The sequence below is a fragment of the Periophthalmus magnuspinnatus genome, chromosome 20, assembly GCF_009829125.3.
Source record: "Periophthalmus magnuspinnatus isolate fPerMag1 chromosome 20, fPerMag1.2.pri, whole genome shotgun sequence".
NCBI lineage: Eukaryota > Metazoa > Chordata > Actinopteri > Gobiiformes > Gobiidae > Periophthalmus > Periophthalmus magnuspinnatus.
Window position 1 is genome coordinate 4,832,329 of NC_047145.1, and position 17,168 is coordinate 4,849,496.

At 37.3% G+C, this 17,168-nt stretch overlaps 1 protein-coding gene across 2 annotated transcripts in view; it reads right to left on the minus strand.

Moving 5' to 3' along the window:
* rps6ka3b (ribosomal protein S6 kinase, polypeptide 3b) overlaps positions 1-16,320 on the minus strand; it is an 86,393-nt gene extending 70,073 nt beyond the window's left edge. For both annotated transcript variants that reach the window (XM_033985876.2, XM_033985875.2), the window contains exons 1-2: positions 15,976-16,320; positions 8,314-8,364 (exon numbers count right to left, since the gene is read on the minus strand). In XM_033985876.2, coding sequence (XP_033841767.1) covers positions 8,314-8,364; positions 15,976-16,035 — 111 coding nt within the window. In that variant the 5' untranslated portion in view covers positions 16,036-16,320. The remainder of the gene's footprint in view (positions 1-8,313; positions 8,365-15,975) is intronic.
* Positions 16,321-17,168: the final 848 nt, after the last annotated feature.

A 17,168-nucleotide genomic window follows, 5' to 3' on the forward strand; every position in this document is an offset into this window, starting at 1 on the left:
ACAGACCATATCTGTAATAGAGGGGAAGTACCTAGTGGGCAGGCCACACTTGCTGTCAAACACTGATTGGTTCTTGAGATTTGGAAAGCCCCTTGTAAACTGTATATAAGCTGTACTCATTCTGCAAGCAAACGGAGATCTCTTTGACGTGGAGACTTTGTGTTTCACACTCATTGACGCATTTCCCCGAGGTCTTTTTGACGTGGAGACTGGGCAGTCTCGCACCCAATTAGTCACCTCAAGTGCTTGCCACCGATTTGGGTGAGAGCCTTTCGATTCTTGGAAGCCTAGGAGTTTAGGTGGGACCCGCCTGTCTACCATTGAGACAGTTGCCAGAGTCTCTCACCAGATCCAGGACCATATCGAATCGTGCCTCATTTGTACCCACCGGCTGAATGGGTGTAGGTAGTTCGATACCTGACAAGTCTGGATTAGATGTGGGACCCGCCTGTCTACCATTGAGACAGTAGCCAAAATCTCTCACTGTTCCAGGTCACATTGAACATACCCGACTTAGAACCCTCAGTTGAAGTTCGCTTGGCAATAAACACACAAAAAAGACATTTACTGACTACACCTCATTTTTGTCTCCACACTTGATCTCCTCTTCTTTTAGCTAGACTAAAAGTTTAGTAGTTTATAAATCTACACGCAGGAGACCAGATCTTCGTAAGGTAGGTTTTTTCACACTTTCTTACACTTTTCTGGGCTGGTCCTGGTCCAACCTTGGGAGGTAAAAGGGTTTTAAAGGGGGTTATCAATATGGGTCATGGGGTGTCTCTCCCTCAGGTAAAAGTTGTTAAAGTTGCTCTACCACTGCGGTGATTCGACAGTGACTTTCAACATTAAATCTCAGTACTTTCTTTTATATTCCCATGTGTCTTATATCTGTGTAATCCCTCAGTCATCCAGTAGGTTCCATAAATGAAACAAAAAGAAGGATGTTATTGCATTATTTACAGGAAAAATCAATATATCTTTGGTGCAATTATGTCATTATGTATTCATCTTTGACATACACACACAAAATGTCATGTGATCATTATTTACTACAGATTTGTCAATAATTGTCATCATTAGGAGGTTTTTTGATAAATGGCTGTAGTAATTACAATGACCTTCTAAACTGCAGCCTAATTGTGTTTTCTGAAGTCGTAAAAATCATTTCAAGATCATCCCTAAAAGGTTAATATATTGAACCTCTATTGTCATGGGACTTGCATAAAAAACACAGTGTAGATTTTTTTAAAATGTAACAGCGTTAACTTTCCTCTAAGCTTGACAGTTGTGGCAGGCTGATCGTGAGGGAAAATCTGACTTTTTGGATAGCACATGTACACAGACTTATGAAATATGAAAAATGAACTATGTAACTTTTCCGGTGGAGGATCTGCCACCTGCTTGTCTCCATGGAGAATGTTATTGCTTTTACAAACTATCTATCTTGCATGCTTTTATTTAAAAAAAAAAATGTCAGCCACTCACACCGTGCAGTGCAGTGTTGGCAAAGATATCGCAGCTCTACAGATTCTTTCTGTTGTGGGTCTATTAAAGCCTTTTCGATTAATAAATAAATATTTGAGGTGAACACATGGTCTGGTGTATGGTGACACAGCAGCAGCAAAGTGACTGTCACACCACATATAAACCTACCACACTGAGGTCGCAAATGGACCTCTACCAGAAAATATACATAGCGCACCCTTAATAATATAGAGTTGAGATTTGTGGCAAACATAAATATCTCTAAATGGCCACTGTAGTGTCGTTTAGAACCTTAACAAATTGCATGTTCTGGAATGCATGCGTTTTCCTGTATTTGTAGTTCATATTTCAGTCTTCTCTCATAATATCAATGCCTCTGGATATGTTTTAAAAATGCACTTATTTGCACAGAATGGAGATTTTAGCAGTACAAAAACCTGCAAAACTAATTCCAATGCAAAAATCACAATTAGATATTTTTCAGCACAAATGAATTGATTTGAGACTGAACTTGGAAGTTTTTCCAGTTGCATCATCTTCCATTTTAACAGTGGTCAAACCAGTCCAACGCCTACTCTACAAAATATATTTACAGAAATTTGTGCGGATCTCTTCAACAATAGAAGCAGTGAGTTACCAGAATACAAAATAATCCAAAAATATAATATATGCAGGACTGTTCCTTGGAGCAGTCACGGCGGTGAAGGTCTGAAGAGAGGAATTTTATCACTTTGGGAAACCTCCAGCTGTTGTATGTACCTGGGTTTGTATATTATCATCACACATGTGGTACTCAAAGAGCTTGTACCTGATTTTTTCCCCGCGTATTTGAGCAAAATATTTGTCTTGTCACAGTACAGATATATTGCATGAACAGCTCTAGAGATCAAAATATGTCCTCTGTTTGCTGTCTGGATCTAATTAGAACGCATTTTATTGTCTGGAGGTGAAAGTTAGCATGCTAGTTGTTTTTAGCTTTAAGATCACAGCAATGGCCTCTGGGAGTTATTAGGGTGTTGAAAATGCATGAGCTTTGGGAAAAATAATTATGGACAAACTATTTAAAGTTAACTAGATTGTACTTTATTAAAAACATGAAAAACTACACCTTTAAAGGGCCACCTGGGTATCTGCTTGTCTCCATGGTGATATTGTTTTGCCATACATTGGAACATACCATGCAGGTTAGGCAATAATATCTCCATGGATACTAGCAAGCAATGGGCCCACCACCAGAAAAGTTACAATGTCCTCGTTTAACTATTTCTATAATTGGTCCAAGTTAAACCTAACCTAACACAGACGAATTAACCAGGGCAGGCTCTTAATTGTCCAGGACTACACCAAAACTAAACCAGGTCTAAACCAGGGCTGTAGAATGACAAATAAATGTTAAAAATTTTACAATGCATAAGGAGGAGAGAGGCAGTCTAAATAAGAGTCACCATGGGGCTAAAAACAGTAGCAGTGACGCTTGGTTAGCTCGTCTGTTATTGACCAGTGACTGTTTAACTGTTTGTTTTTCTCGCTTTCTATTGGGTAAATCGACTTTTTTGTGAAGCGACCGCTGTTGTTATATTACACCATACAAAAATAAATTTAATAGAAAACGTTTTACCCTGGTGGAAAGCTCCAAAAATCAGATTAGTGGAGTGCAGAGTTGGATACATGGCACACATACATTAGGAGAGGTTTCACAGTTGGGTGAATGTGAGTTAGAGCGTGTCATTAACGCCTGTGTAATGTATTCATCGGCACACGCTGCACCAACTTCACTGTTCACACTAAACCATGTGCAGAAATATACACTAGGATGTTAAGATGGTAGAAAGAAGTGGGGATGATTTGGTGAAGAAATAGTAAACATGGGGTACAATTTGCCAAAAACAGGGACATGTAACTAAAAGAACTGGTTCCAACTGATACTTTGCAGCTGGTGTCATCAACATTCCTTGGGGGCGTGATGCTACCTGGAGGCACTGCTCTGTCTGAAGCTCAAGTAACTCAAGTTGGACTTTAATCTGAGCTTTTTAAAAACCTCATAAAGAACTCAGCTGAAAACTAACCTAATAGGTGAGCTGGTTGAAGTTTGTCTCAAATAACATTACAGTCCCAACCCTGGCTAGCAAAGTGTTGTTTAAATTAATTTTGTATTTTTTTTTCTCCAGTTTTTGACAGCTAATGTGTGCTTTGTGTCACTGTGGTAACTGCTGAACATTTTGCCAAACATATAGATGTAGAGCTGTCTTGACTATGACTCCCTTGAAAAAGAGATCGCAATTTCAATGGGACTTTCCTTGTTAAATAAAATTCATATTTGATATATATATATATATATATATACACACACACACACACACACCTGAAGTTTTATTGGCAGAAGACTATACTGGAGAGACTTTGATACATGACATGGTTACAACGAGCACCATGTGAGGATTGCTAGAAAACTAACTATATCAGTCTTTATATAAAACATTCTTGTGACTTTAACATTTTGAAATTAAATTCAGGCAAAAAGACTTTTCTGTTCAAGAATATAAAAGATGGATTGGCCATGCTGAAAAGATTATTCATCAACCACTCTTGACAACATTTTCACCAAGTCAAAGATTAATTGTAACAGAAATCTGCAATCTCGACTTCTCAGTTTGAAAAAATAGAACAATTTCTTGCAAAAGCAGAAATTATAATATAACCCACTGGGCCTTCTCATGTCAATCTAACCCTGTAGTTTAGACCTCTACAAACATGTCCTGAAATGCTCCTGGATGTGTTTAAAGATGCACTATGAAACTTTTCTAATGGATTGTCTGCCACCTGTTTGCCTTATGCTGATGATATTGCGTTGCCTGGAATGCTCCACAGTATTTGGCAACTTTCTTCTCATTTATTCAATCACAGACATTTTTATAAGCTAAAAACATGCATTCTTACAGTGACTGTGGTCTCCTCTCCACAGATCTGACCTGTAATATAGACTGATTTTACAGTGTGCTTGTCTCCATGAGTATAGACAAATTGTCATACTGTGGAATATATCAAGACAAACCATAATCTTTATAGATAAGCAGGTGCCAGACCATCCGTACTGATGGGAGATGAGCTCTGTCAATATTTTTCACATATTTTATCAGAATTTACAACAAACTCATCCAAAAATTGGATAAGGGAGCTGTGAGTTTGTGCAGTCTTTGCGCTAAACTGTTAAAATAAAGCTTTGTGTATATATTCTTTGGGCAGCTGTTTGGCGAATATGCAAAAGTACAGATATCGGACTGGTATGGTGGATCTGTATTTGGCACCATTATCAAAGGCTGCAATTAGATACTACAAGTCCTCAGCAGAGAACATAATCTTGTTGTACCTGTAGTTCAGATCTCTACAAACATGTATGAAATGCATGGGATTCTTGTATTAGTTTATAGGTTCATATTTCAATCTTCTCGTGAATGCTCCTGGAACAGAATCCTACCTTTTAAACATAAATCAAACATAAATAGAAGTCAGAATACAGTAGAAGTTATAGAGTGAAGCGAGTGCAGTCTTAGGCCCTGATTCACTCTTCTGTGTTGCAGGTTTGGACTTGTCCTGCTCTGATGGAAGTGGCTCCTCTGACACTGGATCCTAGGCTTTCTCTCTCTCTCTGCATTTAAAAATCAATACCCAGCTGCTGTCTCCACTGCAGCTCACAGAAAGCACCAGCACTAACATCGCTACCAGTCTGAGGAATGAGGAGGCTGGGGCTGCCCGGATAGCAAATGTGCTGCCAAAATCTGTATCAGGTTTATTGTGTTTTTGCTACAAGGATAATTCAAAAGCAATCTTTAGCGCTCACTTTTTATGCCTGAATTGTATTTTAACACAAAATGATACCTCCTGCAATATCATGTTTTTTTAGTACATTTAGATCAGAACCATTCAAAAACTATTTCAGAAAGGTCCAACTATGTTCTATGCGAGTTTAGGTTTGGTATTTTTGAATTAGAATCTTGGTCCAACAATATATGATATAAAGCAGGGCTAAAATCATGATATATTTCTAAGCAGCACAGCAAATTAAATCCGAGCCAGACTAGGTCTCAACTATGTAACTTTTCTAGTAGAGGGTCTGGTTGCTTGTCTCCATGGAGATGTAAAAGTCTTGCCTGGAATATTCCCCAGTGCACTGCCTGGCCAAAAGAAAAGAAAGTCTCACACTCTAATATTTCGTTGGACTGCCTTTAGCTTTTTTTAGCTGCCATTCACTGTGGCATTGTTTCGTTAAACTTCTGCAATGTCACAAGATTTATTTCCATCCAGGGCTGCATTAATTTTTCACCAAGATGTTGCATTGATGATGGTCGAGTCTGACGCTGCACAAAGCCTTCTCCAGCACATCCCAAAGATTCTCAGTGGGGTTAAGGTCTGGACTCTGTGGTGGACAATACATGTGTGAAAATTATGTCTCATGCTCCTGAACCAACTCTTTCACAATTTGAGCCCCATGAATCCTGGCATTGTCATCTTGGAATATGCCCGTGTCATCAGGGAAGAACAAATTCATTGATGGAATAACCTGGTCAGTCAGTATATTCAGGTGTCAGCTGTGAGCAGTGTGGCCTCTCCACAGATCTGACCTGTAACTTGGTCTACTGGTGTCACCTGCTTGTCCACATTGAGAAATCAGTTTATGGAACACTGTTGAAGACAGCACCAGCATCACCATGGATACAAGCCATCCATTACAAAAGTTACATAGTATACATATAATTTTTTGTGTAAGTTATTGTGGCATTCTGCTGTAAATGTACCAAAACCGTTATAGAAAGCCCACCAACAGTCTACTATCCTCTGTTTAACTCTCCACTAAACATGCCAGAAGATTACAGTAAAATAATAATGGAATAAAGTTCCATCATATCTGGTAATTTCCTCGAATGGTGGGCTCAGTCTAATTGCTGACAGTGAGTGAATGTGAGGGAGGATCTGACTCATGACTTTATTCACTCTGAACCAGCGATTAGTCTGCACTGGGTGGGCGTCCCTTCTCTGCAGGAGCACATGTTTTACAGTCTGCCGCTCCACAACTCCATTCACAGTCAGGCAAACTGCTGAGAGATAACAAAGCACAACAGACTCGGCTAACTTCAAATACAGTAAGGGCATAAGAACTGAACTGAAAAGCCGATATGTCAAATATATCGCATAAACAAGTACAAATTTATAGCATTGTCTGTAAAACTTTTCAAAATATGCCAAAAAATACTCATTAGCCAATAAAGCTTTGTCAGTTCCACTAACGATTTCAACACAATGGCTTTAAATATCTGCCAATACCCAATATAAACCGATGTCAGTGCAGAGATTGACATAAAAAAAAAAACTGATCCAAATGTGTTATGCCGCTGTTATTTATCACTTGAGTTACTACAGAACAGCTTTGTATTGATTCAAGTTCAAACATATGAGATTATGAGCTGGCATATGACAAATAAGATTTTCTGAGCAGACTACAACCCTTAAATTGAATCAGCATTTTGGAAGTCGATACCCGATCCAGCCATTTTTAATTCAATACAACAGCCCACCACTGTTGAGCTCCCACTACTGATATGACTAAAAAGACTACCTTGAAAAACATTTACCTCTTTGCAATAAATAACTTTTCTTTACAATGCAACAGCCTAATTATTGCTAACCAACCAAATGCAGGTATATTTATGTTTTGCCTCTCAAACACAACATACATTAAGATGGCCACAGACCAGAACCAGAGCTTGTGAAAACATAAGCCTGCATTCAAACATCCAGCAGGGTGGAACTGTTTTACCTCAAAACAATGGAGACTATTGTGCACAAAACAAGGCACCTCCACTTTACAACGTGTTCATATCAGAACATCCCATCATGTGCACAAGACAGGTTTTCATGTTTTTAAAATGATTTTTTACTTAGATTGGTGGATTAGTGTCTGTGCTATATATTTATCATAGTTTTAGATCAGTTAAGTAAGTACAGGAAGCAGCAGTGAGTTTTTAAAGAGGATCTCTCTACCTATGTCATCAATATACAAAATCCTATCCAAAATCTAGGGACAGTTAGCAAAAACCGAAAGCAATGTTCTGACAGCTTAAACCTTCAATTAACAAAATTGAGGAGTCAGCATCCATTTTTAACAGTTTAATCATAACTATTATGTAAATTAGTCACACTTTGGTTTAGGCCTGTCATGACCTGTCAACATATTTTGAAGTTCAATACATTGCTGAAGTAAATAAACGATAATAGTGAAACTCATTTCTGCCACTGACACAAGAACTCAAGAGCAGATTTATACCACAAAAACTATTAAAAATCTACAATATTGTTAAAAATCATGAGCTGGAACAAATAGCAGAAAGAAACATTTTAGTCGTTAGTTTGCATCTGTAATAAGTCATAGAAGGTATTAACTCAAATTTTACAGCTTAAATGTTATTGTATTGGCCGAAAAAAAAAAAAAAAAAAATTCCCAATAGTGCAAATACAATGTATACACGATATGCACTGACCCCCAAAAATACTGTTCCAGCTTTCATATATTGAGCGATAAGTCGATATTGTATTTATTGGGACCCTTGTTAATGTTATGGTTGCTAGGTAACAGTTATTGAATGACCATATTACATTATTCGACTTGAGAACACTAAGTAAGATTTGTAGTAAAATCTTAAATACTGTATGTTAACTAGTTTTTAGTGAAATGAGCATTCTATTCTATCATATGCACTTTATGTAATCAACGACCAAAGACTATGCTAAAACCAGAGCATGTTTTAAAATGATTGACACTTGTGTTTTACTCACAGGAGCCGAGTCGTCCTCTCCCACTGAATCCTCAGCCTCGTGGTGTGGCTCCTGAAACACATTTTAATACATACAAATGAAAAAAGAAAGATTACAAAAATACATAAAACTACCATTTGTCTATAGACTGGCCAACCCACCCCTGTTGTAGTCTCTTATATCACCACTAGATGCTGTCTGTGTTAGTGCTGTTACGGTACAAACATTTCAAACTCCATTTCAGTACTAAGGAATAGACCCGACACTCAATACTGATTGCAATGATAATAAAAAACTCTGAGAATGTGATTTTCAACATTAAATACTTCCTTTTATAATACCACATGGCCTTATATCTTTGTAATCCCTCAGTCATCCAGGTATGTTCCATAATGGTCCACTGGTGTGTACTTGTTCTGATACAGTTCAAGATCATTCTAAAGCTATTCATGAAAGGTTAATTTCTGTCCTGTGAATGTGACTTTTTTAGTATCGATACTAGAGCAAAGGGGCGGGGCCAGGTGAGCCGAGGCGGGAGGAAGAATAGGTTTCACATCTGCCATCTACCGGTAAAAAAAAACAAAAAACCTCACAGATGGTAGCTTTAAAGGAGGATATTATATAAAATCAGTTTTTATGAGCTTTTAACCATGTTATAACTGTGTTCTCTCACCATAAGCGTATTGTGAGTTGTATTATTTGATGGATTCATGCATGTTTGAGGGATACTGTATTTTGCATTTGAGGCTTGAGCGCTCTGAAAATGCATGTTTTCCCCTAGCTCTTATCTGCAAACAAGCACTGCGACTGATTACATCTGAGATTTACACTACCAGTCAACAGCTTTGACACACCTCAGTCAATGTTTTCTTTATTTTTACTACTTTCTACATTTTATATACATACAGAAAACATGTTGTTTCATATTTGAAGTCTTCTGCATGCATATAAACTGTAGAAAGTAGTAAAAAACATTGAATGAGATGGTGTGTCCAAATATTTGACTGGTAGTCTGTGTTTTAACAATATGATTATCTTCAAAGTTCACATTTTAAACATATCCAAGGGAATTGAAAAAAAAAAGGAAATATGAATTGCTGAAAAATACCAGAATCACATTTAAGAAGATGGAACTTTTAAAAACTGCAGTCTTTGCAGTTTGCTAATTATGTCCATTCAAATTGCAATTTCAATTTAATTATGATTTATCTTGCAGCCTTCCCACCCTGCCAACAGTACACCACATCAGTTGTATTTGTAATATCTTAAATCTTCATTTGAGAAAGCTATGACTATGACTCACTACAAATAGACTCATCACCACAATTTCATAACACTTCATCTCAAATATGTACTTTATGTATGGAATGAAGTAGAAATGGATACTATTACTACCACTATGACTACTACTACTTCTTTCAAGACAAAACCACCTATTAATCGCATTTAATCCAGTATCAATGATCCAAATGTATTAATATTTACTTACCTTTATACAATTCTTATCACAAATATATATTTCAGTCAGTGTGATGAGTTCATTTCTTATTATACAGGCTGCACTAATTCTGTTTGTTTATTCAACGCAGAGAAAACTTTCGATACCGACCTCCAATGGCTGAAAGATAAACTGCAATGAAATCAAAACTGAATAGTTAACTGCAAAGTCTGCAAATATGTTGCAAGAAAATAAAAGTTCTCCTTTTTTCTGAAGTCTTCTGTTTTTGGAAAGTAACATGGACAAAAAGGCAGATTTTATTCATGATTTTCCTTATTAATTTAGACTTGGGTTGGTCTTGGTTTTGTCTTTAAGTTTTTCTTTTGACCTAGTTTGAATAGAAATGAAGGATGCGCATTTTTGCTTTAAATTGACTGAACTTGTGAAAAAAGTATATTAAAATATCACAATTGTATTGTTATTGCAATAATAAACACAGGTATTGAGTATAGCATATTTATCTCATGATGCAGCCTGTAGTTCAGAGCTCTACAAACATGTTGTGAAATGCATAGGACTCTTGTATTGGTTTGGCAGTTCTTCTTTAAGTCTTCTCAAAAATGAAGTTATATAATGGCACTACATAACCTGTTATCCTACATCTGTAACAGTGGCAGCTCCAACTGACAGTACTAAAGCAATCATCATAATTAACTTATAACAGAAATACATCAGAAGAACATTTTATCAAAGGCCTTCAAAACTAGGACTGCACTTTATTCAGTTTCTTTAACAATAATTAACTGTTAACCAATGCATAATCATAAACCATCATAAAACATGCCACTGTTAACTCAAGACAAATGTGTAGATTTTAGAAAATGTACAACTTTACACTTGTTTTAAAGCTACAGTACGCAACTTTCTGGAGGTGGCATGTCCCCAACATAATTCCATGGAAATAGACAGTTAAAACCATACTTCAGAACATTCTCGTGGAGGTAGTTTTTTGCCATACTGAGGATCATTACAGCCTCAGAAACAACATTTCCATAGAAACAAGCAGGAGGATGTCCTCTGCCAGGCCAAGTAAGAGTCAGGCCCTACATTTACCTCAAAGGCAGTTCCTCAAAACAGCAGAAACAGGAAGAAGAAATATAGCTTATACTGTAGACAGAGCAGCAATGGGAACAGCTCGTGTGTGTTTATTTATCCTTTGTTTTTTAATTTGTTTTTTCATAATTATTCAAAGGCTCTGTACCTGTCTTGTAAAACAGAACTAGTTCATTTTGCAGCAGTTCAAAGTTATTCCTCACTTACCTTATGCATTCAGAGCATCCTAATTATTCACCAAGATGAGTTTATACAAGCCCTTTTCACAACTTTCAGAGGTCAGAGCAGAGTTTGCCTCACGATAACAACTAGCATGCTAACAATTCACTTCCTCATCATTGGGCAATACAGTGCATTCTAATTAGATACAGACTGTACACAGCAGTCTTATTTTGAACTCAACAGCTGCTTATACAATAAATATGTACTGGGGCAAGACAACTTTTGCTCAAATACATAGGACAAAATCAGGTACAGGCCACTGAAGTCATTTCATAAAGGTTTGTGGAGCACATTACTACACATTATTACACAAAAGATTTATACCCTGATCTATATCCAAGGCTTGGACCAGGACTAACACAGTAACAGGACTAAAGAAGGACTATAATCAGCACTGAATTTCGATTAAAAGGGGATTAAGACAATATTAAAGGATTAGAGCAGCTAAGACGCATTCAAGCCCCATTCACAAACTCATTGTGTTACAAAGGTAGTTTAGTCCCATTTTAGTCCAATGTTTTTCCCGGTTCAGCCTGAGTTCAGTCCTCGTCCTGATTCAGCCCTGATCCAGATCTGGTTCAAGCTAAATCTTGGTTTAGTTTCGGGTCAGTCCTGGTTTAGCCCTGTTTCAGTCCAAGGCCATGTTCAGTCCCGGGTCAGTCCCGGGTCAGTCCCGGTTTAGTCCCGGTTTAGTCCCGGTTTAGTCCCGGTTTAGTCCCGGTTTAGTCCCGGTTTAGTCCCGGTTTAGTCTGTGTAAATATTTGATATATTCCTTTTAAGTCTAAATCCAGTCTGACAGCTACATTTGTAAACTCAGGGGTGAAAGGTCGAATGAAAATGCCGTCCTATAAACACCTAGCAGCAGGTCTGAGCGTGTTTATAATTTAAGTGATTGACAGTTCAAACAGGAAGTAGGCGTACATATAAGCTTTGTGGTCGACTCAAGTCCCGCCTCCTGCAGCTTTATCAGTCAAGGTTATGAACAAGATCAGCACAATGAGATAAACCAACCAGGAAATGTGCCACTGATTAGAAGAACTTAAGAAAAAACTTTTGTGCACGGAAACGTTCATACTTTGGACCTGATGCCATCCACATTCTCTGGGGGTGTGACGCTAACTGGAGGCATTGCTCTGTCTGAAGCTTTGTTACTAAAGTTAGACCTTAATCTGAGCTTTGTTTTAACACAATTTGGAACTACAACAGGTGAGCTGATTTGTGCTTGCCCTCTCAAATGACATTGCAGTCACAAGCTAGCTACAGTTAGCCAACAGTTTTTCCAGTTAGTATCTATATCTATCTATATATATATATATACATATACACATATACATATATACATATATACATACATATACATATACATATACACATATATATATATACACACACACACACACACACACACACACACACACACACACACATATATATAGTTTGGTCCCGCTTTGGTCTGGGTTTGAGCCCTGGTTTTAGTCATTCAGTTTTGTTTATAAAAATAACCACTGTTTGAATTAAAACCTTTGAACGTTCCTAAAATACCGTCACCAGCCCAGCCTATTAAAATTAAATATAACAACATGATATACAGGCCAGACTAGCTCTAACATTTAGACCCAATTACAGATGTGCTACACACAGATGATTTAGTGTTGCTGACAGCATAATGTGTTTATTTCTCATCATTAGTTTGAACATGATTGCACAGTCTAATGCTAAATAATCTACCCTGAAAGAAAATGATTCAGTTTTTAAATCTGTTTTTAATTAGTTCAATCGGTCCATGAATGGGGATTTTTATAGGGCAGATGTAAAATGCATGTATGAACTAATAAAGCCATAGTGATATTAAAGGTGGGCTGTGGAACTTTTCTGGTTGTCTCCATTAAGATGTTAATGCATTGTCTGGAATGTTCCTCAGTATGGCATTGTATATACCTCCATGAAGACAATCAGGTGATACCACCAGGCCAAATAATAGGTCAGGTCACCTGCTCACATTAAGAAGGGTTTCCAAGGTATTGCTGAGCATTAAAAAAAGATAGACACGATTAAAGCAAAACTGTGTAACATTTCGGCAAAGTACATTTCCATGGAAACAAGCATTCATTCAAACATGGCGTACCATTAGAAAAGCTACAAAGAGCACCTTAAAAGCAGTGTTCACACACACACAACATCCAAATTAGAACTAAACCTGGAACTAAACCTGGACTAGACCAGAACTAAAACAGGTCTAAGACACATCAGGCTAAAGTGGAGTCAAACCAGGACTAAATAAAGAAAAACATGAACCTAGCCTTAAGCTACTAGTGTACTCTTTTAGTGCCAAGGTTAAATAAGGGTATAGAAAGGTTTTACAAGGTTTTAAATTCTATGAATTAACATGAGCACTGTATCTGACTGTAACTGTCTTAAAAACATGAAAACCAGAATTAGTTCTTTTTACGGTTTGCAGAGGGTCAAAGTTATTCCTCATTTACCTTTTGCATTCAGAGCATCCTAATTATTCACCACAATGAGTTTATAAGTGCTTTTCACAACACTCAGAGGTCAAAGAGTTTTGCCATAACGGTAATGAACAACTGGCATGCTAATGCACTTCTTGCTACTAGCTTCAATTTCCCCACAATTAGTTTACAATATCAAACTATATGAACACATGAGGACCAATGCATACTTTTAGTAGACCGGAAATTTTGAAACAAACTCACAATGTAGGGAATAAAATAAAATAGTATCATTAGCGTTATTATTATTTTTGTTTAATAATTAATAATACATAGCTGTGTGCTTTTAAAGCATTTTATTGAGTTTGACCTCAAGAGCTGCTTATACTATACATCTGTACTGAGGCAAGACACATTTTGCTCAAACACAAAACATCTGATACAGGGCCTTAATATTTCATTTTTACAGACACATAAATACACATAAATACATTACAGGTAGAGCTGCTGAGGTGGTCACCAGGAAAAGCCAGTTGTTGTTCAGTTTTCAAAGTCCTATTTAAAGTCCAAAGCCATTAGCCGTTTTTTTATGGTAAATTTATACAGCTCCTCTCAACCTCTTTGCACTCAGAGCACTTTACATCAAGGCCCCATCTGCACTCACGGCACACACTGCCACAGGGGAGGGGGGGCAGGTGGAGTGTCTTGCCCAAAGACACATGGGTACGGATTTCTATTTCTGCATAACAGCTCTGAGGCCTTTTGGGAGGAGGTCCAGAAAAACTGAAGATGCTAAGCGATATTAATACTGTGTTTTCAAGAATCAATAATGAAAAATAACAAAATAGACAAATGATATCTTTCAAGAACAGCTGATGATTTGGCTTTTTACATTTTATTTAAATAATCCTATAACTCTTAAAATGTTATAGTAGTCAGATTTTGAGTGCACTTGAAACTTGAGATCGACAGTGGCTTAACAGTTAGGTCACAGTGGACACATTTAGGGACCTGAGTTTGAGTCCTGGTTTAACAATTTCCCAAATGCCTCTCCCCACTCTTTACCCAATAACATGCAGTACAGTCTGGAGGTCAAAAGTATCTAAAATTAGATACTAATCAATACTAAAGCTAATATCAAAACTCATTTGAGCAGGTATCGATACTAAAAAGTCACATTCACGGGACAGAAATTAACCTTTCCCAAATAGCTTTAGAATGATCTTGAGCTGTATCAGAACAAGCAAAAGACACATAGACTAGTATACACCCATGGACCACTATGGAACCTATGTGGATGACTGAGGGAGCACACAGATATAAGATCACATGGGAATATAAAAGAAAGTACTTAGATTTAATGTAGAAAATCATATTCTACTGTCTAAATATTATCATCATTGTGGTATCTGAATCAATATTGAGTCTATTCCTTAGTATCAAAATCGAGTTTGAAATTTTGGTATCGTGACAAGACTTGAACAGTCCCCCCCTTTTTAAGTCCATGAGTCAAAGAAAAAAAAATGTTGGAAACCATATCGCATATTATGAGAAAATGCAATTCACTGATAGTGCCTAGTTCAGCTGCCAATTGAAAACACTGCCAGAATCAAACTAATGTGAACTGTCAGTGAAGTATTTGCCATGAAATGCTAGGCACAACCACAAATTGGATAATATCAAGAATAATTACTTTCTTGTACTATTACTATGTGCTAAACTCTGCAGATCTGTACTTGTAGGTGTCTGAGGCATAGTTTAATTGTTTTGATGACGGTGTGTGAAACATTAATTGATTGAAATTGCAAAAACTGCAAATATTTAATTAGGATATTATCTCCCCTGCAGAGAACAAAATATCCAGTCTTTGCTTTACTATAATCTGCTTACCCTGTAATTTAGACCGTTGCAAAAATGTACTGAACTGCATGTGATTTTTGCATTAGTTTATCAATTCATAATTCAATGTTTTGTATGAAATATGCACATTATTAACTCAAAACCTACTAGCCTAAAAAGGGGAACATAAGTTTAAGTACATTATAAATATGTTAGATCTAGGTCAAGTAAATTACAACAACAAATCATTATGATCTGTATAAAATGGATACACTTTGTCAAACCCAGTAAATTGCCTCAACTTTAACTTTGAAATTGAAGTAAAATCTCTGTACTTCATTATCCTTTGTTGTCATTACTAAATTACCTAGCTGCATAAACATTACTAAACTATTATAGTCACAGTAAAATAAGTTCAATGTTTGCTCTTAGATGTATTGAACCTCAATCTGGTGTTACTTCCTTGTCATTAGCTTTAACTCAATTCAGAAACACATGTGAAACTGTCTGGATAAATAAGTTCGGACATTGGTAATTGCATGTGCTAAACTAGTGGAGGAGAGGTGTCATTTGGCTCCAGGACAGCGGCAGTGAGTTGATTTGACAGCGGGCAGTACTCACCTCTCCAGCGGTGCCCACAGGCATCTTCTGCCAGGGGTCTGCCAACTGAGCGAGCGGCATCTTCGGTCACCCTCCTCGACTTTTACCGCTCTGCTTCTCCGTTTATTCCTCCCCTCTGCCTTCCTTTCCCTTTATAGCAGTCGGTATTGTTGATTAATTACTCCTTTAAACCCGATATATTCCGTTTTTGAATTGTTAAAAGTTGGTCCCCAGCCAGCCAGCCACTACCACCGCAGGACCGAGCGATCGAACCGAGCCAAGCCGAGCGAACGCGACAGAATTCCGGATCGGCCGTGGCGCTGACACCGCCCCTCCTCGCTCCACCGCTCGCTTCCGCTCTTGCCCAATATGGCGCCCGGTGTCGGTTTACCTGTCACTGCGTCACGATGCGTCACCCTGCGTCACTCTGCGTAGCATCTGGAGGGAGGGGAGGCGGGGGCATCAAAAGGTAAAGTGCAAAAATCATAACATCGCGCTGTATATTTGCGCCAAATAGTTCCAAACTGCGGGTGAGGATACAGGCGTTGTTCATAGCATAGCTCATAAAAAATAATTGAGCAATCTTTTTGGAGGCCTACAACTCATCGACCCATTACCATCTTATAATAAGACTAGTAATCCTACAAATAAAAGCATTTATTCATTTTTTCCCTCTTTATTTGCAAATCTTCTGGCATCATGTTATGTGCAACTTTTTATGCAGCAACAGTTTGTGCAGGCTAAGATCTTGAAAACTTAAAATAAATAAAAATAATTAATAGCCCAACAATAATACTATGCAGGAAGATGTATAAAATAGCATAAATGGGAAAAGTTGTAATAGTAGGCTAAAAGTACTAATAAGAAGCATTCTTAGAAATTGTTTTAGACTAATAAGTTGTTTAGATAGATAGATAGATAGATAGATAGATAGATAGATAGATAGATAGATAGATAGATAGATAGATAGATAGATAGATAGATAGATAGATAGATAGATAGATAGATAGATAGATAGATAGATAGATAGATAGATAGATAGATAGATAGATAGAGTTTTATTGTAATTTATGCAGCAATAATCTATCTAATGAAGATAGAAACCATTTGTGTTTTAAACCGTGCGCTGTTTACTATTATTAGTACAGTGCTGACACCTGGCTACAACATAGTGTAACTGCACAATGGAATAGACCAGTGAAACATTTTACAAA